This window comes from Zootoca vivipara, chromosome 4 (assembly GCF_965207765.1).
Source record: "Zootoca vivipara chromosome 4, rZooViv2.hap1.1, whole genome shotgun sequence".
NCBI classification, from domain to species: Eukaryota; Metazoa; Chordata; class Lepidosauria; order Squamata; family Lacertidae; genus Zootoca; species Zootoca vivipara.
The window spans coordinates 21,366,061-21,393,525 of record NC_142587.1 but is presented as its reverse complement, the minus strand read 5'-3'; the positions used below and the strand labels follow the sequence as shown (position 1 = coordinate 21,393,525).

The window sequence follows — 27,465 nt, the reverse complement described above, 5'->3', positions numbered from 1 at the left end:
ACGCGATAAGATCCATTGTGACCCAGGCCCTGATGAGCACTGATCCTTTCATTGCTACATTCCAGTGAGGCAGAAACTGCTGCAGCAGAACGGGAAATATATGACTGGTTCCAACCATGCAGGTTGTAAGTAGATGTCTCCATGTGGTCTGTTGCTTCTCTGTGCCTCCATTAACTCACCAGACACTTGGTAGTGCCAGACATAGCCGCTGGTATTTGTCTTTTGTAACCAGCATTTTAAAAAAATTGTTCTGAATGGTCTTCAGTCCTTCCAGAGATTTTGCCTGTCAAAACATTCCAGAAGTCTTTCTTGGCTTTTGCCATTCTGCATCTCAGCATGGGTTTTCATTGTGTTTAGTTTGATGGCCAAGTAATGAGAGCCCTTGTATTTTGTGTGTGTTGGGATTTGTTTCTTTGTATGCAGGATAAATCCCAATGGATTCTGTAGGTAACTGAAAATTCATGTCATTTGGAAGTGACCCCTCAATTATGACCTGGTGGGAAATGATTCTTTAAAACATACCTGGGTGCAGTTAGAATAAATTTCACCTTGTCTCAATTTGAGATTTCAATAGCACTATGAAATAAAACCCAGGAAGACATGAAATCTGCTTTATATTTTAACTATTTAATCATCACTCCTATAGCGCATATTGCATACACACCATACATTTAAAGCATGTCCCCCTCCCCACAAATTGTGGGAACTGTAGTTTACCCTACACAGAGAGAGCGCTACAATTCCCAACACCCTTAGCAAGATTCTTGGAGGGGGGGTGGTTCTTCAGGTGTATGGCAAGCATGAAACTCCAGACACTGTAGCAAACTTGTTTCTCTGATACTATAAACAGCAACAACCCCATAAACCAAGTTTTTCTTTTTTCATTTGGTCTGGGTTTCATTAACTACATGTATGTCTTAACAGCTAAAGAATTATATTTGTGATAAATCAAGATATGTAATGTGTGAAGATTAAGGTAAAATGGTGACTGAGGGCTACACAGATATATATATATATATATATATATATATATATATATATATATATATATATATATATATATAAATGTAAACTGGGCATGTCCGTTCCTCTCTAATGTTCAACAAAACTGCTTGACCGATAGTGTTGAAATTTGAACACAACGCCACATGCGAACAAGAGAGTAACCTAAGACACTTTCCGTACACAGGTGTTACACCTGGGTCACGTAAAAACCCCAATGCCCCATGTTTCAGAACACACAACTCACCCAAAAGTGCATGCTGGGAAATAGAACCCAGAAGCTGACAGTTCCTTTTCCAAGGGTGGGGGCCAAGGAATGGAGATACAGGGCGGAGGCCTCGGCTCGCATTTACATACTAGTCCAAGCCAAGGCCTACAGACTAGGCCTCAGCTCCACTTTGCAGCCTACAGACTCGGCCTCGGCTCTACTTTACAGACTAGGCCGAGTGGAGCCCTGGGTGGGGGGAGGAGGGGCCCAAATAGGTCATGGGTTGAGCCAGGGTGGGGGGGAGTCACAGGGATGAGACACAACAATGGGGGGACACATAGTTCGGGGGGGACACATCATCCCCCTTTCCTGGGAAACAAGGAACCCTGAGTCAGGCACAGCAACGCGTGCCCGGGCCAGCTAGCATATTTATAATTTTGTTTTTTATGAGGATCATATGAGGATTTTTATCAATGTTTTATCTCTTTGGTTTTTTTCTGTTTGATATATTGTTTTTTATTAGTTTGGATTTTATGGTATATTCGGTTGAAAACCTTTAATAAAAAAAGAATAAGGCTGCAATCTCATACTTCCATGGGAGAATTTAAGATATGTATTAAGTTACACTGTGACAAAAGTTTTGTGTGTGTGTGTGTGTGTGTGTGTGTGTTTTCTTCTAGATCAATCATGGTTGTAAAAGAAAAGATTAAAAAGACCTATGGCCCACATGTTGGGGTGAGCACGGCATATGCCAGTGAACCAGATACCAGTGAAGAAAAGGGTACACAAACCAACTTTGATAGCCCGATAGATGTTATGACCCAGGAAAAGGCAACAAATCCACATACAGCCCAGATGTTCATGCCGAGCAAGAAAAAATACTGTGTGCTGAAAACAGAAACACAAATTCGAGAGAAAGTCTCTGCTGCCAAGCCAGTGTCAGAGCCTGGGGACTTTCTTGTGAAGGAAAAAGAGAAGAAAGGTCATCATGTTATCTCGCCACCACCGGAAAACGAAAACCTTAATAAGGTACAATCCCTCTGTACGAATTGGTGGATTTCTCTCTTTCCAAGCTATCATCTTCTCCTTTTGCACCAAGTCTTGGCCACAACAATACAGCACAGACCCCCTTAAAGCACAAGTCTATGTCTGTTTACTCTGATGTAGGTCCAATGGAATTCAGTGAGACTTACTCTCAGATAAGCAGTTATAGGTTTGTAGCCTTTATGGCATATTTTATCTTCAATGCTCCTAACTTGTCAGACCATCATGTCTATGTTCACATTTTTGTATCCTCAGGGGTGAAGAGGGCTTCCCTCTTCACACTTCCTCCTGCAACCTCTTTTCATGCCATAAACTTTTTTTACACGTGAGATTAAAACACCCAGGTGCTTTCCTCGCACGATATTGATGACACACCCTCTAATGCAGACATTTGTAAAGTGAATGAGCATTGTGCCAATGTGAGTTTTATACAGATTTGTATTACAAACCAGAGCCACTTTACACCACTTTTGAGAAAAGGCTCGCTCATTCGCAAATTAAGAAGTTATATATTTCCAAGTTATATCTTTCCATCTCCCTCTTGTTATGTGAGAAGACCTCTGTTTCCACACACTTGCCCTTGATGGTCTAGGCCAGTGTTTCCCAAACGCCAGCTGTTTTCGGACTGCAATTCTCATCATCCCTGACCACTGGTCCTGCTAGCTAGGGATGATGGGAGTTGTAGTCCAAAAGCAGCTGGATACTCAAGTTTAGGAAACACTGGTCTAGGTGATAGATGGCCTGTGGTCTGTCACATGTTACTGGGCACCATCAGCCTCAGCCAGGGCAGCCAATGGGCAGGGACGATGGGAGCAACATCTGGAAGGTCAGAGGTTCCCTACTTTGTGCCTGGACATCTCATATAATCTTGGAAATCTAGAGTATTTTTGTCCCTGCTTTACATTTGGATACATTTGAATAATTGTGATGTTGGAATGATATGAGTGTATGTTAGAAATCAGCTCGTTTTATTTTTATCTTGCCTCTCCAAGGAGCTCAAGGTAGCATATGTAGCTGTGCCCCATTTTATCCTCACAAAACCTCTGAAAGTTCACTGAGTTAGGCTGAGAGATAGTGACTGGCCCAAGTTCAACCCAGTGAACTTCATGGCAGAGTGGGGAAGTTGGTTTTGGGTCTCCCTAGTCTGACTCAAGCACTCCAACCATTAAATCCAACTTTTCCAGTTCAGCAATACTTTTAGCTAGTCTATTGCAGGTGTCAATCTTTTGGATAGTGGATGCCCTTGCCAATGTATCCCCCACAAGTGCCTCTCCTCTGTTTTATTTCAGATACCTGAAAGAGTTGATGCAGAGTCCACTGTGACTGGTCAGATACTTTTAGCCATTGCTAGCCTGAGGGACACAGACAAAAATAGCATCGAGGCAGCTTCAGCTATGCTGAATTCAATCTTGAAAAAAGAGAGGAACAAACTGAGGGGAAAGGTAAAAAAAAAGAGAGAGAGAGATGCTTATGGGTTTCAGAAAATGGAGGTGGTTGTGCCTGTGGGTTCTAGCAATGAATTCTGGAGATAGACAAAAGTACTGAAGCAACTAGTTGTTTGTATGCCAGCTTATTTGGTTGTCTGCTTGCATTGCTCTGATCCAGGAAAGGGATCTGCTACCCCAGTTATAGATTTAGCCTGTCAGGTGGTTTCTTCCCAAGAGCAATGTTGTGACAGCCAACTCAGTTCTCTCCCCCCTTGCTACCTGCCCTCTAGGTGTTTTGATGCTCCACATGTACACACAGTCTTTCTAGACAAACGAGCCACATCTTCATCTACTCAGCTCCCTTCGCTGGGCGAGCTCCATTTTCTTGGATGTCCATTGGCTCTTTTTGCATCCCTGTTTCCTGACCTTAGAACTGCATCACAGCCAGGAACTTTTGGGGCTCCAAAAGAGCAGCAGCACCTCCAGGGGCAGTTTAACCATTAGGAGAACGACACACCTGCCTAAGGCAGCAAAATGTTAGGGGCAGCAAAATTAGAAGGACATACACACAAAAGCGAGAGGCAAGGAGAACTTCAGCTGGGTATGAGAAGCAGAGAAAATCCAGTTAGTGATCTGCTGGATCAACTCTAGCAATCAGTGGGGTGACAGATCCCACAGGCAGATTGCCCTCGCTCACATCCATGAGCTAGTCCAGAAAACTACTACTAATTGATTAATCCCTTGGGTTTTGCTCAGTAAACTCATTCCTCACCTCGTCAGGGCTTGAGATGGGTTTCAGACCGGGAAACTCCCAGCCCTCCCTGGAAAAGCCAAGGTTTGAACCTGAGAGTGTCTGCAATACTATCCTGAGCTATGGTATAGAGAGGGAATTGAAAATGGATTGTAGATGTTATTCACGCTGCAAGGTGACCATGCTAAGTGATCGATGACATCAGTATTGCACCTGCTATATCCTGGCATTTCCACTCAATGAGGAGCATAACAGGAATTAACCTTTTGTAACACAATTCAGCCCTGCCTATACCTGTCCAGTGGGCAAAGACTGGAATGGCCATCAGTGGTCAGTGTAGGTAAAATTGAGCTGGTGGGCCAATGGTCTGATTCAGTATAAGTCAGCTTCCTGTGTTCCTATACCAAAACAAAGACAGGATGAACTATCTGTAGTTCTCTAGAAGCAAAGCAACTGTGCTGCTTTATCTGATCCGTCTGCTTGTTACGAACATCCATATGTAGGTCAGATTCCAGCAAATTAAATCAAACTCTGAAGTGCTGGCAGGTATCTAGTTGGTTGACATTTGCACAAAATGACTGAATGCAAATATAGTAATGTGTACACACTGTGCTATTTTTTCTAGAAAAGGAGGTGCCAGAGCTTAGCCATCTTTTTCTCCCAAAAATCACCTGGCAGGGAGGATGGCACATCATACTGCTTCCGTGCATTTTTTAATCAAAAGTTTTCCATGGCTGTGGCAAGCGCTGCACTTTCTACCTGCTCTGAGCAACTAGAAATGTTTTTTTAGGAAGGAAAAAAAGAGAGAGAGAAAGAGGAGAGGTTCAGGGAAGCCCTCAGGCTACCTTGAAAGTTCTTTATCATCGATAAATGCATTTTTAAAGCGTGCAGAATATTTAAAGGATTTTGCCAAACAAATCCGCACAGAATGGAATGGACATGTCGGTCTACTCATATGCAAGGAACATGAACATTAAGAGCATTTTGTCCATCCCTAGTAAAGGATAGTGGGCCTCTCTTATCTTTGTCTAGCAAGCCCTCTCTGCTGCATATGCACATGCATACACACACACACACACACACACACACACACACACACACCTCGATGCAGCTTTCTAAGCTATGAAAGTTCATATTACTGTCTGCACTCCCCCAATTCTGAATTCAACCCAATCACTATCTGTAATGCCTGTTTCAAAAATTCTCTGCTGATTCAGTCACTGCAAGCCAGCCTAGTAGCAATCATGTTTAGACATGTTCTAAACATCCAAATTGTTCTCAGGTCATAGCAGTATCTAAACAGCAAGGGTATACTGGTTGGAGGGGCTGCATATATAATCATTGCAGTGCAGTGATGCAATTTGTTGATTTCATTCTAACCTCTTTATGACAAGAGCACAGCCATTTACCCAAACTGCTATCTTTTCTGTTGCACTGCAAGCCATTCTTACCTAGACACTAATAAGTGCTACTGCATTCATATCTGAGGACCAAAAATGTAAAAGCAAATAAAATGTAAAAGCAACAGAAACTGTGAAAGAATAATCAGTGTTAACCCTTTTTTTGTTTTATCCCAGGTGCCAGAAATCATTGATATTATTTATTTCCACCTGCAAGCTATCCAGGAACCTAGTGCAAGAGAAGTTGTCATAGGGGCTGTGTGCCTCCTGGCTGAAAAACACACAGAAGAAACTGTTTCAAGCCTTCTGAAACTCTCATTGCTTTGTGACAGGTGAGGAACTGAGTTGTCGTCCATGATTCCCTGTGAGGTATGTTAGGCTTTGACTTGCCCAAGGCCACCAAGTGAGTTTCATGGCTGAGTGGGAATTTAAACCCAGGTCTCCCAGGTTCTGCGCTCCATCCGCCATGCCACACAGGGAAATAACATTGATTCACCTGCCTGAGTTCCTCCGGTTGCCTCTGATGGAAAAATCTGTGAGCTAAACTGGCAACGATATCGCTCGCTCCACCTACTCAAATATCATGCTATTCAGAACTTATACCAGAATATTGTAGGTGACCTTTGTCACTTATTTAACCAATGTAAATATTCTTGGTGATTCAATTACGCTGAGCTAGCAAAAAGTTTGAGCAGCTGTCTTGATACAGCACCTAAAGTGTGACGATAGTCACCAATTATCCCAAGGTAACAGCATTCACTTCATTTTATTCCTCTTGGGAGCTGTATTCCAGTGGTGCATTGGGATAGAGACGTTCCAGCTGGTGACATTTTGCAGTTTTTAGGCAAGTGTGTCTAAAAAAAATACCCAAATCAATTATTCTCTGCATATCCATGGACAAGATAAGAAATTCCATGTAACAGGGACCAAGCATCCTTTTCATTCAAAACTGACTCCATATCTCTTATTTAGAAATTATACCACACCACATGAAAAATGCATTTTTGAATTTGTTTGTTGTTTATACCTGCACACGCATTTCCCCCCCAAAAAAAGTTTAAAATGTGAGGAAAACATGCCTGCTGGTTTGCCACAAGCATCTGGTGGGCCACTGTGAGAACAGGATGCAGGACTAGATGGGCCATTGGCCTGATAGCCAGCAGGGCTCTCTCTTCTTATGTTGTCTGTTCTGGGGGTCATTGCTAGACTCAGGGCTTTTTAAAAAAATCTGGAACTCACCCAGTTCCGGCACCTCTTAGGTGGGCTCCATTGCCATTCTAAAAGAGGGAGGTGTTCATGGTGAGTTCCGGCACTTCTTTTTCATAGCACTGGCTAGACTGATGAAAATATCAAATCCTATAAAATGCTTTTAACCCTCTAGTAGTAAACAAACAATAATTATATGCAGCAAACAGGCTTTAAGTTCTGTTGGGCTCCTTTATCCATCTTAATTCATGTATATACATATAACTCCACTTTAAACAACACAAGAAATACAAGAGAGCTGGACCACAAAGAAGGCTGATCGCCGAAGAATTGATGCTTTTGAATTATGGTGCTGGAGGAGAGTCCCATGAACTGCAAGAAGATCAAACTTATCCATTCTGAAGGAAATCAGCCCTGAGTGCTCACTGGAAGGACAGATCGTGAAGCTGAGGCTCCAATACTTTGGCCACCTCATGAGAAGAGAAGACTCCCTGGAAAAGACCCTGATGTTGGGAAAGATTGAGGGCACTGGGAGAAGGGGACGACAGAGGATGAGATGGTTGGACAGTGTTCTCGAAGCTACGAACATGAGTTTGACCAAACTGCAGGAGGCAGTGGAAGACAGGAGTGCCTGGCGTGCTATGGTCCATTGGGTCACGAAGAGTCGGACATGACTAAACAACAACAACAACAGAAATACAAGAGAGATTGTGATCAGCAATGCTGTGTGTGTGTGGAGACACTGATATAGATTTGTTTTGTTTGTTTTAATTTTAGGCATATCACTCAAATCTGGGAAGCCTTGGGCCAAGCTAAACAACCTGTAAGACTCCAGGTTCTTGCCAAGCTTCTTGAAGTGCTGAAAAGGAAACCTTGCCTTAGCAGCGAACGCCCAGGATCAGATGGAAAGTTCACAGACAACTCCTCCCTTCTACCTCTAGCTGTGAGAGAAATATGCTATTCCTTTACCTCCAATTGTAACACGCTGTGCTGTGCTAGAGCATAGACTGGGAACTGGAAAGATGCACATCAACTTGGAGGCCACCACCCAATAGAGCAGGGTTTTCCAAACTTGGGAAAGTTTGGGAACTGTTTTTGGACAACAGTTCCCATCATCCGTGATCACTGGTCCTGCTAGCTAGGGTTGATGGGAGTTGTAGTTTGGGAAACCCTGAAATAGTTTGGGAAACCCTGAAATAGAGAGTGCACAAAACATGTCAGGCCCTGTTGTTGGGCAGAGTGAGGTGGTTGCCTCAGCCAGCTGATTCTGGGAGTGCAGGTCTGAGCCCACTTTTTAATTTTCCTGGGGCCCGCATTCTGGTGGTGAGGGTGCTTTCTTGTTGTTGGCATGGATTGGCTGGCTAGCTGTTTTGCCTGGTTGCCTTTCCCCCAGCACATCACCAAGTGACATTGGGAGAGGCTTCTGCCCTGGCTGAGTGAGCAAGCAAGCAAGCAAGCAGAGAGGCAACCAGCCCATGCCATGTACTCTGGAAGGAGTTGGACATGTGCATAAGTTGCTCAGCTCATGCCCTGCAGCAAGCAGGTGCTAAGCACAGAAGCAAATGAAGTGTTGGAGGGTAGAGCTCTGTGTGTGACAAGGCCTGCCCTGTTTCACATCCCATGCTAGCCTGCTGCCCTTCTGTGCTATGACAGATTCTCTCCCATTCCCAGCCTTTAAATAACGTTCAACCAAAGGGTGCCATCTTATCATTCATTTCAAGCAATAGAATGTTCTGGAACCTGTGGAACTAGGCCAAGATGTGACCAGACTCATGCTTTCACATTTTCTGCAGTGGCTTGCCATTTGAGGAATGTTTTCCCCATGGAGGTTCAGCTGGTGCCTTCATTATACACCTTTAGGCAGCAGGTGAAAACATTTCTCTTCAACCAGGCTGATTAACATCCTATAACATTTTAAATGTATTTGAGGGAGGGCTGTTATTGGTTTGTGTGTGTGTTGTTTTGGTTTTTCTTTTTATTATGTACTACCTGGCCCGGCCACGCGTTGCTGTGGCTCAGTCTGTTAAATGGAGCCTCAGAGTCCCCCTTGAGACTACACTCGGCTTCAGAGTCCCCCTTCATTTTGTTTGAGATATTTTGTCCCCTCTTCCCCCCATCCCCCGGTTCATCCCTGTGAGTGTCCCCATCCTGTCCCGACCTATGAGCTATCGTGTCCCCTCCTCTCCCCATTCCCTGGCAAATCCCTGTGACCGACCCCACCCCCTCCCTGTACTCCCCCTCCTCCCCCCACCCCTCGGCTCATCCCTGTGAGTCCCCCGGTGCCAGTGCCGGCGTATCCCAGCCTGTATGTCAGGTGTTGGGGGGGGGAATGGCGGGGTGTGGTCCGCTTTTCGGTGTGGTGTCGGTGGTATCAGCACGGCGTGGTCTTGTCTGTGACGGTTGGAGGTGGGGGGCTAAGGGCAGGATCCCAGCATCGGCCTTTGTGGAGGAATGACCTTTGTGGTGGTTATAGCATATCGGTTGGTGACATCACGATCTCGGCTTGGCCTTGGAGACGGAGCTTCTGGGTTCTATTTCCCAGCATGCACTTTCGTCTGAGTTGTGAGTTCTGGAACACAGGGTTTTGGGGGTTTTATGTGGTCCAGGTGTGACATCTGACTACACAAACTGTATATGGTCACTCGGATATTCGCTTGGGACGTTGTATCAAAATTTGAATGCAATCGGTCAAGCGGTTTCGGAGAAAAGTGGAGACACACCCAAATGGCCAGTTTACATTTATATATATATAGATTTTGTATTTTAAGCTTGTATTTTGATGTTGTGAACTGCCCTGCAATCTACAGATGAAGGGTGATATACAATTTTAATTAATTAATAGTATTCTGGTGTCCCAGTACTGGACCACCTCTATGCTTGGATATGCAATCTGGCAATATTGCTTAGCTAGTTCATAAATGGACCAGTTACAGAAGATGTTGGGCTTTATGGGGAGAGGGGACAAAACTGGGAAGGGAACAAAAAAGACATGAAAAATATTCTAGGTTGCTTGTCTCCAGGTTTTGCTAGAATCTCTCATTCTAGCCATACAACAGGGATGGCTAATGAGTCCTCAGAGGACTCCAGCTCCCATCAGCCCCAGCCAATGGGGCCAATGGTGTGGGATGATGGGAGTTGTAGTCCAACAACATCTAGAGGGTGTGGCCTCTGCCATAAAGTAACCCTAAGTCACAGTCTTAAGGTAAAACTGCAATGATCCGAGATATAACAAGTGATATCTGCTTGTGGGAGAACAACCAAACTTCCAAGAATTAAGGTCTGTGTTTTTTTTTATTCTGTTTCAGGCAACAAAAGCCCTGTGCATAATATTTAGGGATAAAAAGTGCAAAATTCCTATGAACAGCTATTACGTATCTGTGATCATCTTCCTGGTTATTCAGCTGCACTACTTGATGAACTGTACAGATGCCGAACCTGGACAGGAGGACATAATCAGAACATCAAACTACATAAGGTAACAGACAGCTAATGGAGTACTACTAACCATGTAAATATCAGTGTCTGATAAGAACATAATTCTTTCTTCTTTGGCTTGTAAGGAAAGGCTCTGGAGGTCTTACTCTTTCCTGCACTGCAGCAGGGGAGCTATTCTCATTAAAATGTCTTAGCAGAAAAAGGCTTTCTAATCTGAAAAAGATTGTCCATTCCAAAATGGCTTTACTGAGAAATTTATTTTGCTTTATCAGTAAAGTCCCATTAGCTTTTATGGGGTTAGGGTATTGCCTGCTTTGCAGAGGTAAGAGTCAGTTGCTTTGCCCATATTTGTTTCTGCTCCACCCACGTTGTCTCTGCCTCTGACCAGTTCGCTATTTCACGCCCTCATCAAAGCAAGGGAACATTGAGCAAGATTCCATGAGCATTCATGGGATTAGATGCCCCAGACCATACCTTCCCAAAATGTACGTAAATATTTTCAAAATATGTTTTTTAATAAAAAAATCATTATCATCATCAACATCATATAAATAATAATTAATAATAATAATAAACATGCATGCTGTGCTTCTTTCCAAAGTCGGCATGTTCTAATGAACTGAGCTGTCTACACCATTTCCTTCCTTATTGTTTCAGGTGCTAATTACAGTATGGATGTATATCATTCACTGAATTTATACCCATCCAAGTGTACTTTTTTTGTACTTAATAAAGATTGGTGTTTTGCAGAATACAGTCACATTTGGTATAATTAAAGCACTGAGAACTACAGAGTATAAATGACACTCTCACACGCCATTTGCTTTAAAAGGTCTACATTACAACAACAACACACAGACACAAAAACCCTACAAATATTCACACACAGGCTTAGGTAGGCTCAGACAGATGGTGTGCAGAATGAAATACGCCTGCTAAGAATACAAAGAGACAAGTCCAAGACAGTGTTTAGTTGTATAAAGATAAGAACATACAGGGTACGCAGTACTGGCATCTTTTTATTGTTGTTAAAAAGTGTGGTGCTTATTGTAACAACTTCATGGTTGTGAGTAGTGGCACCTATTTATCTAGAAAAAAAAGCACTGAGAATATAAGAAGAGAGCCCTACTGGATCAAGCCAGTGGCCCATCTTTTCCAGTACACATGGGGGCGATTTTAGGCACGTCCAACTGACACACGATTGCCAATGTGCGGGTCCTTTTGGACCTGGGAGAAGGCGGAATGGGGGGGGGACCCCTGCGTTAAATCGTTGCCACCTGTACTGTTCTCACACAAGGAGAATATGAGTGCAACAGCACTCTCCTCAACTGTTATTCAGAGGCATACTTTTCCTGCAGTAGAGTAAGAACAGAGACCTTTGGACTAGTAGCCTTATTAAGCATGAATTTGTCTAATCCTCTTTCAGAGCCATTCAAGCTTGGGGCCATCACTTCCTCTTCTGTGAGCACATTGAATAGTTTGCATTTTAGAATGCTATTACACATGTCTCCAAATTTTGCAGGATTCCCCATTTATTCTCTATAAAGACTCTCTGATCCATGCATCTCTTGGTCCACTGATCATACGTAGTTGACAAATTTTAATTTTTTGCAAAATTGGAGGCTTATAAGTTGGGCAAAGTGGCCTCTGCATGGAAATACATTGTTCTGTGGCTCCAGAGATGGAACTATCAGGTCCCCCTAAATCAATACTTTTCATAACCTTCAAGATGCAAGCTCCTAGTTTATAAAGGATTTAATAATGTCATCTAACAAAACTCACAAAGAAGTGTATGTGCCATAGGGTTCTAAGTAAGGTTATTGTCCCCGTCAAATGCTTTTTCTTTCCCTAAATTCAGCTGCGCCATGGATGCTTTAAAGGCCTTGGTGAAAAGGCAGAAGGCTCCTCAGGCGTGTTTTACAAGTCTAACAGGAAGCTGGGACCTTTTGGCTTCACCAGAGAACTACCTTGAAGGAGTTCTCCTTCTGGCCAGGCAAGTAGTGGAGGACCTGAATTTGAGGATGATTATTGTGTTCTTCAGTGTGCCGTCTGCATATTCCAAAATGAAATATTGTTTATATCCTTACAGAGCCCTTGTCAAACATCATCATGGGCTTGACTATGCGGTATTTACCAAGGTGATTCCTCTTCTCCATCATGGGGATGACCAACAGAAGCTGACAGCAATGGCCTTTTTCACTGCAGTATGTCTATTTTATTGTTTGAGTAGCATCTTGAGAAATATGACATTACATAGCCATTGAGTACAAGTGCGGTCCTAGCAGAACACAAAACTGTAAATGTGTTTGTGTTTGCATCCCTTTTTTGCCTTCAGGCACCATGAGGAACAGGCAATGGTTAAGAGGAAACATTCCATTGCTGTACCAACAGATACAGTGCTTTATATCTACTGACAAACCTCCTAGCTTTTAAATTTTTTCACCCCTCCACTACACAGCCTATGTCAACGTTGCTTGGAAACTTTTGGTGGGCCAAGCAGAAAAGGCTGCGGAGAGTATATATGCGTGTGTTTATTTTTGCATATAATATTCTAAGAATAATATTAGAATAATAAAATTGTAGAGTTGGAAGAGACCCAGAGGGTCATCTAGTCCAACCCCCTGCAGCGCAGGAATCTTTTGCCCAACGTGGGGCTCAAACCCATGACCCTGAGATTAAACGTCTCCCTGGTTGTGAGGACTATGACTAAGGCCACTGTTGGCATGTAGCCCTTGTAAGGTTGGATAGACCCTCAGGACAAAAAAAAGGCTCCCTGGCCTACACTGTGTGGCAGTGGCTTGAGGTTTCAGAGAGGAGATCTCTCACACCCTTGCCTGCAGATGCCAGGGATTGAACCTGGGGCGTTCTGCATGGAAAGCAGATGCTCTGTCACTGAGCTAGAAGCCCTTCCCCGGTCACTTAGGAATGGAAAAGAAATGTTAGGTTGGGCCCTTGTATATTCACTCAGTTCTAGCCTGTCTTTATGGCAGGGTTTCTGTACACATTCTTCTCCCCCTTTCTCCCGCTGTCATGTATAATGGTTCTGGTGCATTGCATAAGTATAGGTATACTGTATGGTGAAAAACAACTCAAAAAGTGCAGATAACACATCCTGCCAGCACATTTGTAGCCAGCAGAAAAATTAGAGATGACCGAAACAGACCGTGACTACAACACAAAAAGCAAAGCAATACTACTCCAACCAAATCCTACCACTTTACCAAGATTTTTTTTAATATATAAAAAAATAACAGTATTTGGGCTTGAGGGAAAATCCTTATCCATTAACTGAAACACCAGCAACAGCCGAGAATGACTCCGGTATTCTATCATTACCTTTCGATAGCTGGCAACATATGGGGAAAGTTCTCTAAATTTCCTGCCACATATTTACTGGTTTGTGTTGTTCAGCTTCTCTCATCTGAATCCACCTACACGGTGCTACAAAAACATTACATCCTGGGCCTGTTGAAGAACTGGCAGGCTGATTCATGTCCAACCTACCGCTGGCTCAGTCTCCATGGAATGGGCAATGTGGCGCGTCATCTGCAAAACGTGAGTGATTTCATTTTTGTTGTTGCTGTTGCTTAAAGGAAACTCTAGCTAAGGACGAGGTGGAGGTGCTGGAACTGCTGTTCTGTACTGAAGCAAAACATGCTATACTGAAACAAGAAGTTGAGGAGAGTATCTTTAAGGAACTGATCCAGCGGCAGAGCTCCAGAACCTGTGTCAGATGCCAGGGCCCAAACATGGGAATATGTGAATAATAAGGGCATGCGCAGAGTACCTTTTCTCACCACTTGATAATCACAGCTAGATGTGAACTTGGCAAGACTATGACAGAAGTGGGGTAAATAGATTATATTTTCAACCGAGTGAGTGCTCAGGGGCAAGAACTATTGGGCAGTATTCAACCAATGTGACCCATCCATGCAAGCATTTCTACGTGCCCCAGTTAGGATAATGGAGAGTTATCCCCACTCCCAATTCATAGAAATATGAAGGAAAATAGGGACCTTGAAGTTAACCCAGGACAGCAAACCAACACAGATATCCAGGTCACTGGGCAGACTTACAATGGTGAGAGGTGTACAGTAATAATTTCTAAACGTGCATCTATAGTTATAAATTAGCATATGTACATTTTATGCAAATCTGTGTCACGGGGTGATGCATTTCCTGATTTTGCAGCAGTATGTGACCACCAAAACAATGCTTTGCATTACAGTAAGTCAGAAATGGGAGGAGAGGGGGTGTGAACACGGTACTTGTTCTCAGTCCAATAAATCTGGTTTTGCTGGACTGAGATTATTACTTCTTAATTGGGCTTGTGTCTGCATCCATGATATGTTTCAATAGCATCAATGAATGAAACAGCTGTGGTACTTAAATGGCATTAGTTTCCTGAGTCTGGAAATGGTTAAAAAAATTGTCACACTGGAGATTCCTGGAGGGGCTAGTCATGGCTCAAGCTCTCTGGCAAATGATGTTGTGCTCTGTTAAGTTTCCCTGCTACATCTCTGCTCCTAAAGCACTATGTGTTCAAGTTTTACATATGAAAGCCCTGCATTGGGGAAACAGTTTCCAGGCTAGTAGGTATGGCTGCCAGGTAAGGCTTAAGCCTCACACCTTTCATCTTAGGAATGGAGTGAAGCATGTCTGCAGCTAGTGATATTGCTGACCAGGCTCAGCTACAGTGTTGTGCAACTCTGAACATTTGGGTTCCTTTTCTTCACGGATGAGACCGAGATCCAGTGGAGGATTCCACTAGTGGAATGGAGGGGAGGCGATTTCTGCTGATTCCTTCCTTCCCCCTTAAATCACCTCTCATATTGTTCTGGTAGGTCCCCCGACCCTCCAGAGCAGATTCTTAGGAGGGCACGGAATTCTCCAGGGTGGAAGAGTATGGGAAGTGTCCCCCACTCCTTTCCACTGGTGGGAGTATCATGTGTGCACAACTCTGGTCAGGGGACAACAGCAAGACTAAACTAAGGATCCCAGTCACATAATGTGAAATTGCTACTGTAGTCTAACAGTAAAATGATTTTGGTGTCATTTCAGAAGAAAGAGCTCTCCAACCTGCTCCTGGGTATTCTTCCAAGTTTTAACGACACTGATGAGAAGGTGATTTTGACAGCTATGGAGGTCGTAAACAAGATCGTAACACTCCACAAAAACAATATAAACATGAACATATTTGTGAAGATCGTCAAACAGCTTCAGCCTTTCTTGGCCGACGTAAGTTTCAGAAGAATTGTTCATCTATGTGAGACGGGCTTTTCCAGGTGGAAGGGGGAAAATAGAGGAGCCAGAACTCACCATGACCGCCTCCCTTGTTCTCTTATAATGGCAACGGTGCCCACCTGAGAAGTGCGAGAACTGTGTTTTGATGAGTTCAGGCTGAAAAAAAGCTGTGGATATGTCTCCTGTATGCTCTTTTCAAGTGGCAGTGGCTGCAGCCATTGAGGATGTCTTGCCCAAGTGCCCCCTCCCCCCCAAAAAACCCCAGCCCTGGAGCCGACAGTGAACAATTATGCTTAGGATTGCAGTCTTAAACATATTTGGGTCATGGTGCATTTATGGGTGGGGTGGGGTGCACAGATCTTAGAAAATTACCTGCAGTTCGTTCTCCAGGCACGGAACCAACCCATGGTATCTAAGGCTTAAAACGTAACCCAGGTTGTTCTCACAGCTCAGATTGAAGCTGGTTTGAGGGTAATGCATCAAAAGGCAATATTTCACAAGAAACGGCAGGATAAATACAGGATAGATAATAAGGATTGTGGCTAACATTGTGCAAACACCTCTTCCCAAACCAGTGGTATCTATCTACATAGCCTCAAAGTCTTTCAGAAAGGTTATCAAGTCAATCTTTTTCCTTTCTCTTTCATTCCCAGGGGAGACCCAAAATAACCTGTGCGGCAAACAAGCTGTTTCAAGACATGATTAAGAACCTAGACGTGAAAGAAAAAGCCGCTTTGCAGGACCAGGTTCTCAACAGTATTGTCACATTGCTACTGAACCTCAAAGATCCACATCTGACTGCGGCTAAGGTAAATGATATTGTGCCTTTTTGCAAAGCCTCATTTCCCCTCCTGCCAGATCCACTTGATAAGGACATCCTGAGGGAGACGTCAACCAAATTCTCTCTGGTTGAGCTCTTCCTACACCGATGGGATGGTGTGCATTTACTTGACAGTGCTGGCAACAACAGGAGGCATCCACAACAGACCTTCCAATGAGTGCTGGGCAGCTGGAAACAACCAGTTAAATTTCCAGGCTGAGGGCATTGTGGGAGATTTAAATGGAAGCTCACAGGCCTAGGAAGCGCCAGCAGTGCGCCCTGCTAAAGTGCCGGAACCCTAGAAGCTGCCCAAAGATGCCACATGGTGGCACCAGTTCTGGTGAGGCCCATGGGGGCTTCTTGGGGCACCCTTGCACCTGTGACAATGGCCACAGCCAAACAGTGCAGCTCTATAGTCCAAGGGGCTTGAAGGGCCTCTACTGGCAAGATGCACTGCTCATGTTTCCAAAAGCAGAAAGTTGCTTGAACAGCAGAAGAGCAACCCTCTGTTTTGCACCAGAGCCCACTTATTTATCTTTGCATGGATTTGTTCTAACGATTTATTGCACTTCCTCACCGCTTTTATTATTGGAGCATCCAGAATAGTGTGCAACTTTAAAATACAAATACCAACAGTTCAGTTTTTGAGGCTGACTAATAAAATAACAAAGTCCAAATAAATGCAGTGTGAAAAATATAATTACGTTGGATCAGAAGACAAGGCAGCACCTGCATATTTTGTTGCAGTGACACAATACAGCTGGGGATAAAGGTGATATTTGAGAACAGGCCAGTTGTGGGCTGGAGTAGTACAGTGGCTCCAAGAATGTGGAGTTGCCAGTCCTGAGTTCAAATCGCACCTTAGCCATGACATTCTTGGGCCGCTTAAGCAAACTACAGTCTCCTAATTTCAGCCCCTACTCCCTGTCTGGAATATAATGTGATAATGATAATGTTGACCAACCTTCCAGGACTCATGATACTACAAGTGAAAGTGGTGGGTGGTGCCCATTTCAACTAGTGGGGTAGAAGGCAGGGAAACCAACTATAGTTGGAGCCAGAGTCAACCCCCAAACTGGTTTTAAGAAATAAGGTAGGCAGGTGCTGACTGAAAGCAGATTGAGGTTGGTGTTACAGTGGTCCATTCACACTAACGCCCAGCCTCTACTGAGTGAACTGTGCTTTGAAGACATAGCTCACTCCCCGAGGAAGCAATTCCTAAAAACTTGGGAAATAGGTGGTGTGAAGAATTCCTATGAGGAAATTATTAACTGGTAGACCTCCAAGGACCAAACTGGAAGCACAGACAGAGTAGCAGCTGATTTACACCTCATCCTTCTTTTTCAGTATACTGCGCTTAAATTAATTGGATGCGGATTTTTCAAGAACAACAATTTGAAATCAACAGATATGAATTCATTAATGAATAAGGAGCAGAACATTCTGGAATTGTTAGAACCAAACTGGGGATAGGTGAAAAATTGGGCTTGTTGATGGGTTTAGAGCAGTGTTTCCCAAACTTGGGTTTCCAGCTGCTTTTGGACTACAACTCCCATAATCCCTAGCTAGCAGGACCAGTGGTCAGGTATGGTGGGAATTGTAGTCTGAAAACAGCTGGAGACCCAAGCCTGGGAAACACTGGTTTAGAAGAAATCATGAGCTTTGAATGCCATAATGATATATTAAGGTTTCTTTATACATTGGGTTTCGGTGGCTTTCGTCATTATTTCATTTTTTAGCTCTGCACTCAAGAGAGCTAGAAACTTCCTTCTCTAAATAAAAGTTCTGATCCTAATAACAATTCTTAAAAGATCCGGCAAACTACACAAAAGGGCTTAGCAGGAAGCAGATTGCACACAATTTCTTTTTGTGATTGAGGCAATTGCATATGGCCCTTCTATAATTTATTTGCCTTTATTCAACTTTTTTTTCAAATAATCTCTTTTTTCACTAATTCTGGGGAAGGCTTCTTGTCTCTCTTGTTTTACAGAGTCGTAGAGACAGCTTAAAAGAGTGCAAAATCTTCTTGGGATGGACTGCAAATGACAACCAGGACTCTTGGAGCATGATTTGCAAGCACCTTGTGAGGCCCTTTGTGCACACTGGGATCTTTTCAATATTATCCATAGATTTCATATCTGTTGATTTCAAATGAACCAGCGAAAGAGTGTGTGTCAGAGAAACAGGCTTCCTTCAGGCACACTGAAGGAATGTAGATGCCCCTACCATATGTATTTTGATAATCCCTGGCCAATCCTGCGGAAATGTTGCATTAGAACAGTTTCCCAAACTTGGGTCTCCAACTGTTTTTGGACTACACTACAATTCCCATCATCCCTGACCACTGGTCCTGCTAGCTAGGGATGCTGGGAATTGTAGTCCAATGACAGCTGGGGACCCGAGTTTGGGGAACTGCATTAAAATACCCCCCAAACAAGAAAACCTGACACATGTCGTCCAACGATTACATAGCCATTACTGGATATCCCCCCCCCCCAGGAAATAATTTTGGCCTCCATAATTTTGGCCTTCATGCATTGGATTTTACTTGCACAGGGTGTGCTTGAATGTGCCATTCCCACGTGGATGGCCAGGGATGCTAGAGACAGGGACAGCAGTCCATGTGATAGGCTGGATCCTGGAGGGGGAGCAGTATTGGCCAATCCGGCCCCATGACTCTACGTTTCACTTTGTTTCAAAAGGAACCATTCTTAACTGGCAAATATACCCTGTCTATGCAGCCATTACAGTGTGTTTATCAAAGTGTTCATTTTCTAGGTTAAGGAACATCCAGGAAAACTACGGAACTTTCTGGACCAGGCGCAAGACTATACTCAAAGCCCACAAACTTATACAAGAACTGCAGCCACCATGTTTATAGGTATATAAACAGAATGTTTTCATCTTTATTTGCCATCCCAGTTCTATCACTGCTCGTAAGACTATTCTGCTTAGGAGGAGGAGAAACTTACGGTAGTTGAATACTTATCTACTAATAAGCAAATCCCCACTGAGTTTCCTGGGATTTACTCCCAGGAAAATGTGTACTGTATAGGATTGGAGGCTCGATTTACAGTTCTGTGCATATTTCCCTAGGAAGTCCCACTCAATTTAATGTGACTTGCTTACTTCCAAGTAAACTCATGCAGAATTTCACTGTTATTTGGGCCTGCATTCATAAACAACTTAATAAAACATGGCAGGCATGTGGTCTGTCTCTCCCTGGTGTTCATTTTTCTCCCTCTAGATCAGGGGTTTGTCAAATTGTGTTTTCAAGAAGCCATGAAATTCATTGAAAGCTTATCATAAGCAGAGAGGTTTCTCTAAGGAGGGAGCCTGACCAATGTCCATCATCACCAATCTTCCCCTGCAATGTATACTTGTAGGGAAAGTGCTAGGAATCCTCTCATTTCAGTTGGCCAATAGCAAGCCACACCAACCTGGCTGATGTTTTGTGTAAACCGCTCCAAACAAACAGATGTTTTTTTGACAGAAAAATCTATGCAGAAACGGTTTCCTGAAGGTAATTCTGAAAGCTTCTGCTCTAGACTTTCCCACAAGGAAATCTTACTTTCTACCGCTGTGATGCCTAGGAATCTGTTCCTAGTCCCAGATTTTCAGTGGTGAGACCAAACTCTGAAACTCCATACAACACAGATATGCCTGTCTAGTCTCTACATTGAATGATTATACGTAAAGATGTTCATATTCTGTGAGTCATTCAGTGGTGGCAGTTGTCCTGGTGTGTTGTGAGTGGGTGTTTTAACCTAGGTATGGCTTTTATCTTTCTGTTCTTTTCTTAACCAGATTGATTTTTGTGTATGTGCATGTTTATATGCTCTTCTGTTTCGTTTCGTTTCGTTTATATTTTTCCTGCTGATTTTAATGTTATTTTTTTGAGAGCCACCTTAAGGGATCAACTGACCTGTGTGGCAGATATTTTAAAAACAAAAGCAATAGATATAGTTCGGGCTGAATCTGCAGATAGTAATCTGTGTTATTGTAGAAGTTGGTGGCAAATGCTACCCTCCATCTACAGAGAATATAACTGAAAGTAAAGTAAATAGCCCTTTTTATTTACACTGAGTGTGGCGTATCTCTAGATTCTCTCTTGGAGCACTTAGATTCCAGTCCTCTACAAAAGTCAGAAGTGGACTTCCTTAGGCAAGGTAAATATCATAATATCATCCAATAGTAGGATGTCTGAATTTTCTTGTATTGCTTATTGCTGTCTGCACTAATAACAGAAAAAAAATATGCATACCTGTAGAGGAAACTGTATCTGTATCGTTTCTGTACATCTTTTTTGCTGTTAAACACAGCACCCTTTGTCATTCATGAACAGATGGCTAGATAGATAGATAGACAGACAGACAGATACCACACACCTATTTCATTGTAGGGATTAGCAAATCTGTCTGTTTTTCCAGCCTTAAATTCAGTTCTCCACATTTCCTTGAAAATTTTCTTTTAAAAGAGCATTTTCTTAGGAAAATCCATCAGCAGTTTAGTATGAATTTCTCCTAATATGCACATTTCTGCAAAGTGCATTGTCTCCAGTAGAATGTAGATTCGTAATTTCCACTAAAATGTGCATTTTGTGCACACTTCACTTTGGGATATGCATTTTTGCACACCTGCATTGCAAAATTCAGAGACGTGCAGATTTCCAATGACAAGCTGTGTTTAGGTATGCATAGTGTTTTGAAACATGCAAGTTAGGTAGGTTTGCCTTTAAAGATGCAAACCTGCCCATAAATGCAAACTGAACTGAATATTTTCCCCACCCCTGCCCCCTGGTCAAGGTCATACACTCTCTTTCAAATCAGAGAGTTTGTGGGACTTGTTTAGTACATTTAGATCAGGGAGGCATACATACATTCTCCCAGGTTTTATCCTCCAAACAAACCTTTGAAACAGGTTAGGTTGAGAAATAGTGATTAGTCCAAAGCTACCAAGGGGGCTTCATGGCTAAGTGGAGATTTGAACACTGTGACTCTTCCAGGCAGCTTGTCTAGCAAGCATTCGTCCTGATTTGTTTTCACAGAGTGTGTACAGAGGTTATGCAATGTCTGCTGTTTACCGAGTATTCATTCTGATTTGTTTGCACAAAAGTTGTGTACCACATCAAGCGATTTGGTATCCTACACTTTCTAGCGCATATTTTCCTATCACTTCCCTTTCCTGAACAAAGTTTGGTGCTGTGGGGTGGGTGCAAGAGTTCAAAATTCACTTCAATTGTACAACCAGAAATGACCGGTATATAATTGTATCCCACTCACAAAACAGTGGCAATCTGGAAGCTTCTCCCGGCTCCTAGCATAACCCTCTAATCACTACAACCCACCAGCTCTCTTGTGTCTCTTCATTCATTGCAAAATTAATTTCGCCACTTTTCATTCCCACCTTTGTCATGAAAAGCTTTCACAGATGCACACACAAAACAATCCCTCTCCCTCACTCATGTGTACGACATACACTGTTTAGCATTACAGTATCTCTTCTTTCTCTACTCCATGGTATGCTAAGGAATAGAATGCTTCTTTGTTAACCCAGCCTTGCCCAAAGCAGCTGGTATATTTGACAGGGAAGAGAACTGGGTCATTCCCATGTCAAGTCGTTGATCTGCCCTTTACTCTTTGTCTCAGCTTTCAGCTCTTTCCCATCAGAAGCACAGCGCCCTGTCCCGGTTGTTCCAGAACCAGAAAAAGTACGCAGGTACTGCGCAGACCTGTTCAGATGTTCCCGCTATTTCCCAAGGTACGTTTTCTTTCAGGCTGTACAGTGAAAATTAAGCATTAATAGATTTTTTAAAAGCTACCATGATTACAGGACAAGAGTGGAAACAAGAGAGCTAAATATTCCTGAGCAGTGGGGGTGAAAATAGGCTGCAGAGCATTTTTTGCTACGAAGGATGACAGTAGACATGGTGGCAATGTCTTCTCACACATATACCCTGTTTGTATATAAGAGCATAACATGCCTTAAGAAGAGCTCTCCTGAATCAGGCCAACATCTAGCCCAGCATCCTATTCTCAAAAGAGAACTGTCATTTGTTCAAGGTGCTGGGAATCATATCTTTGTGAGTGGTAAACTACACTTCTCAGTATTATTTCAGGGGAGACTTGTGCTTCAGAAGATCCATCTAATGTTTGGTGTGGGTGTGTCCTCAGTGGTCAAACAGATGCCTATAGGAAGTCCACAAGCAGGACCTGGGTGCAACACCACTCTTTCCCACCTGCAATTTCCACCAACTGGTATTCAGTGGCATACAGTCCCCTGGCAATAGTGGTATAAAGTCCCCTAAATGTCCCCCTGGTGCCTCCTTCCCAAAGCCCAGGACATTTCTGCCCAGCTTGGGGAGGGAGGCACAATGTTCTCGACAGGGTCCAAGAGTCCTGTGGGCAGGGGGGCTCTGGCATCCTTTCAGAGGCTTGCTGCCTCTTTCCCAAAGCCCGGAAAGCTTCTGCCCAGCTTAGGGAGGAAGGTGCGGTGCTCACACATGCAATGTCGGGAAATTGTGATGTCAAGTGTGCACCGTCCCATCCCCCCATCCTCCTTGCAAGCTGGTGGCTCTAGCCCTAACTGTTCACCCTACAGTCTGGCAGTGAAGGAACTAGTAACCCATGTCTAGTAACCCATAATAGTCTCAGCCTCTGTGATTTTCTCTAATCCTCTTTCAAAGCCACTCACGTGTGTGGCCATCCCTACCTTTGCCTTTGAATCATGGTGGGATTTTGGTTTGTTTCTGTTCTTGTTTTTTGTGTCTTTTCTATTGCAAATTTTATGTTGTGAACCGCCCTGAGATCTACGGATGAAGGGCGGGTATACAAATTTAATAAATAATAATAATGATATTTCTTATGGTAGCAGATTCCACAATTTAACTATGTGCTGTATAAGGAAGTAATCTTCTTGGCTATCCTGAAAGCTGGGGTGGAATCTGACCTGCAGGCAGGGGTGGTGCATAAAAAAAGCACACTGATCCCAAAAACCTCCCCTCCCCCCCCATGCCTTATTTCCCCCAAGATGAGAAGCAGGAACGTGGAAAAGTGACTGGCGGATCAAAATATTGTATTGCAACATATAGGAGGAGAAGAGCTCTGTGCACTCCGTTTAGTAGGAAAGTAAGCAGGACTGATCCAAGACAGAGTATGAAAGGCTCTCCATGCCCCATCCCATCCCATCGCGTTGTACTCAAGGCCATCCATACTATTTTGGTATATATGGCAAAACAAAAAATCCACAAATGTCTCTCCTCACCCCCAGCAGTAAAAATATGAGATGATAAATATCTGCTCCCATTTAATGACACCCCAAATCAGCACAGACTCCTCACTCTGCCTCACGGTAGACTCTTGTCAGCCCCCATCCCACATTTTATATGTAAATGGGGCAGACACATATAACCTCCCCTGCCCCTGTGTCTGGTTTGGCACAAGACTAGTAGTTTTATTTTGTTTTGTCATTATGCACTTTGGTCTCACACAGGCATGGCCAAACTTGGCCCTCCAGCTGTTTTGGGACTACAATTCCCATCATCCCTGGCCACTGGTCCTGTTAGCTAGAGGTGGTGGGAGTTGTAGTCCCAAAACAGCTGGAGGGCCAAGTTTGGCCATGCCTATCTCAGAGATTCCCACCTGGACCAATAGTTATGAGGTCGAAAGGTGTGTGCTGCATCACCTACTGAAATGTTAATGATGATTCCTTTTCTTGCTGACTTTTCTGCTTTACAGATCCTGTATTTGACGCCTGTATCTGAAGTTACTATCCATCTGAATAAAGAGCACTGTATGAAATTTCACGGTGAAGGCTTATTGTGGCGTTCCTCTCTGTGGTTAGGTAGTTTTTGCTGCTAGAATTGGATAGGAAAGTAGCTTTCTTAAGGAGAGGTCGATCATTTGATGTCCTTCCTTTGGCATTATCTTAATGTAAATGCATAGTATCTTCTAGGCAGTAATCAAAACCCTCTTTAAGATGGAAGTGTATGTAACCTCCTTCCAGCAGCTTGCTTGCTGCCCACAGCTGCCTACACTCCTATTGATTCAAGTATCTGCTCATTCAGTTCAAAAATATGAAGCAGCTATTACTAGGAATGTTTAAGGGGCAACATAGTAGGCTTAACAAAATGTGGCAGGGAGAGGGAGAGAGATCTCACAACTGAGTTTTGCATGTTCACGGACCTCTGAAAGAGCTGTTATTCAAAGGGAAAATGTCATATGGTGTGCCAAATGACCATTATGCAGCCTTAGCATTTTTAAAATGTGAAGCAGACTTGGGAGCTTTTAATTTTGAACGGAGGGGTGGGTGTGCAAACATGCCCAGAACCAGCCCTACCATTAGGCAGATGATGAAGGAGCAGGAAACAGCAGTGAGGTCTGATGTTTTATTATGTTTCTGTATATGCTGGGCTGTATATGTGAAAAAGGCTGGACTGGATGAATCCCAAGGATATCTTAGGACTGCAGAGTGTGGGTGTGGGTGGAACTGAGATGCTTTAGCTTTATTTCCAGTGATAATTTTTCTGATCAAAATTACAATCAGCTTCTAATCTCCCTCACCTTGCAGAATTCCAAATGCATATTTACAAAGTATGCATCTGAAATCCTGCAAAGAAGGGGGGGGTAGTGATTGCATGTAAAAACTATTAGGATGGAGCAAATTAAGCACCCCTTCCTCTCTCAGCTTTCCGAGGCTTGCATTTATTTATTTATTTATTTATTTATTTATTTATTTTAAGAACATCATTACACATCATTACATTCTACTATTATACGGTATGCAGTTTGCCACTCCTTACTCCATTTGAAAGCACTGGTTGTCCAGAAGAAGAAACAGTTAACTATCAAAAAGATTTCTAGACTGTCCTGGCACTGTGTTAATAAGCAGAATGAACTGCTTGCAATATCTGTTTGGGAACAAACAAGAAAACTAAGTGAGGTGTTAGGGTCAGAAGCGGATTTGCCATTATACATCACCAGGACAATGTGTCAAGTGGTATGTTTATCTGTGAAGTGGAAAGGAAATTAACAATTGCTGGAACAATTCACCCGACATGTGTTCTCTGGAGCAACACAAATGACTGATGTCTTGCAATAATTATGGATCCCGATCTATTCAGAGAGGAAGTTACTAGCATATTCACTTTGCTTGTTAACTGATTTGTTAGCTGTCCAGAGTGCACAAGGCAGAACAGAAAGTTTGCACTGCTGCTTCTAACATTTCCTAACAAGCTTTCCATTTGCCTCATAAATACAAAGTTGTCAAGCTGCTGTGTGTCATTTTGCAGGCAATATTATTCACAGTACTTTAATCTCCAAATGATTTTCAAAAGTAATGGTCCAGTATGCTCCACTGATCGCAGTATATATTTACAACCTACATGCAGGGGGGGAAACCTGGCAACCATTTGCCAGAGATGGCAATGGCATGGTCTGTTACTTACTTTTCTTGACTTCATTCCAAGAAATGTCACATTCTGCATGCAAATATTACTTGCCTTATTCTGAAGCATATTTTGCAGAACTTGCCGTTATTTGATAGGATCAGCATGGCGGGAGAAAAAAGACACAGGTAAAAGAGTGACAAGATGGTATTTATTTTGTTTGCTTGAATATCTGTCTTTAACCTACTTTTCCATATGCCGCTGATGGCGAACCTATGACACGCGTGTCAGCACTGACATGCATAGCCATTTCAGTGACACGCGGCGGGATCTTCGACCTTACTTCCGGCCGGCGGCGGAAAACCTCATTCCGGCCAGCGGTCATAAAAAAACTCATAAGCATAGTATGACTTTCTCCTAATATAAACACTTTGTGAGTGGAAGGGCAGACTCTGCTACCCTGAAACTGGGACACCCATCCCCAAAGTGTTTCCAAGTAAACACTTTTGCTGTCGGCTACATACAAGTATAGCAGTGGATTGGGATTGCCTCTGCCAAGAGAGACCATAAGCTGTGAAATAGACAGGACCTCTCTATGGTCTGCTTTTTTGGCTGCGCCTATCATAAACAACAATATAAACCATGAAATTGTCACACAACACTTTTGAAATTCCATGTTTTAAAAAACGATAGTTTTTTATTGTTTTGAGAGAGAGAGAGAGAGAGAGAGAGAGAGAGAGAGAGAGAGAGAGAGAACGCTTGGGTTGTTTTTTTAAAAGAATTATCAGGATTTAACCAAAGTACACTCCATGGAAACATGAATAGTTTTATGGTGTTTAAAAGAAAAAGAAATAGATAAATCACCATAGTAACAGTTTATTTAAATGTTATATGTGAAGCAATATTCAAGAAGCATGCTTAATGGATATGAAATGGCAAAGTAATAAACAGATTACATTTTTAGCAACCAAGGTGGCAATTTGTAGTATGTATGTGATCTGAATACCACAGTCTTTTGCATTAAGGCTTTGCAAATATTTATTTTAGCCATTGACAAAATTAACTTAGTCTTAGTCCCCAGTATCCACCGGCAATGTCAGTTATAGCCTCACTGCCCTCTGGCAGATATCCACTTTACATTTCTCAAACATAATAGTGGGTGTATGTCAGCAACTCTTTGAGCTTCTTTGCCTGCAGAATCAGCTTGGAATCTATCCTAACAAACTGCACAGTATAAACAATGTGCGGAGAGACATCAGTTGACCTTATCAAAGCAGAAGTCTGTATATAATTGAGCACATTTAACCTGGAAACCTGTTGCAGACAATGTTCAAAATGTAGCAAAGGCTGGCTGTCAAATGAGAAACATAGTGTGTCTGAAAACAAGATACAGGGGTTGTATTCATTGTACAGCTAAGCTGAACGTTCTCCTTGAGCAATGGAACATTCTTCACCCTCTCCTCTTCACATGCCCTAAAATCTGTTCTATGGGTTTCACCAACCCTCTGGGACAGATTTGGGAAGGTACAAGGTCAGGAGAAGG

The 27,465-nt window shown here is 43.0% G+C and overlaps 1 protein-coding gene across 2 annotated transcripts; it reads left to right on the top strand.

Annotated features, from left to right (window-relative positions):
* Positions 1-24,341, top strand: LOC118085755 (maestro heat-like repeat-containing protein family member 6). 2 transcript variants are annotated; one of them, XM_035116714.3, is made up of 16 exons: positions 1-125; positions 1,891-2,239; positions 3,544-3,696; positions 6,010-6,164; positions 7,816-7,981; positions 10,344-10,513; positions 12,332-12,466; positions 12,563-12,677; positions 13,885-14,028; positions 15,535-15,711; positions 16,371-16,526; positions 18,528-18,620; positions 19,316-19,418; positions 20,641-20,706; positions 22,186-22,297; positions 24,274-24,341. In XM_035116714.3, exons 2-16 carry the CDS (start codon positions 1,898-1,900, stop codon positions 24,284-24,286), a joined length of 2,100 nt encoding a protein of 699 aa, XP_034972605.1. In that variant the 5' UTR covers positions 1-125; positions 1,891-1,897; the 3' UTR covers positions 24,287-24,341. The 2 variants fall into 2 exon arrangements, with proteins under 2 accessions (XP_034972605.1, XP_088523678.1); XM_088667552.1 differs by lacking the exon at positions 18,528-18,620.
* The last annotated feature ends 3,124 nt before the right edge of the window (positions 24,342-27,465 follow it).

What these genes read in the sequence shown, in the direction of transcription:
- LOC118085755 (XM_035116714.3), top strand. Translation starts at nt 1,898, where the DNA reads ATGGTTGTAAAAGAAAAGATTAAAAAGACCTATGGCCCACATGTTGGG. An exon ending in GGAACAAACTGAGGGGAAAG is followed by an intron (nt 3,697 to 6,009) that starts GTAAAAAAAAAG and finishes GTTTTATCCCAG; the next exon opens with GTGCCAGAAATCATTGATAT. An exon ending in CCTCCCTTCTACCTCTAGCT is followed by an intron (nt 7,982 to 10,343) that starts GTGAGAGAAATA and finishes ATTCTGTTTCAG; the next exon opens with GCAACAAAAGCCCTGTGCAT.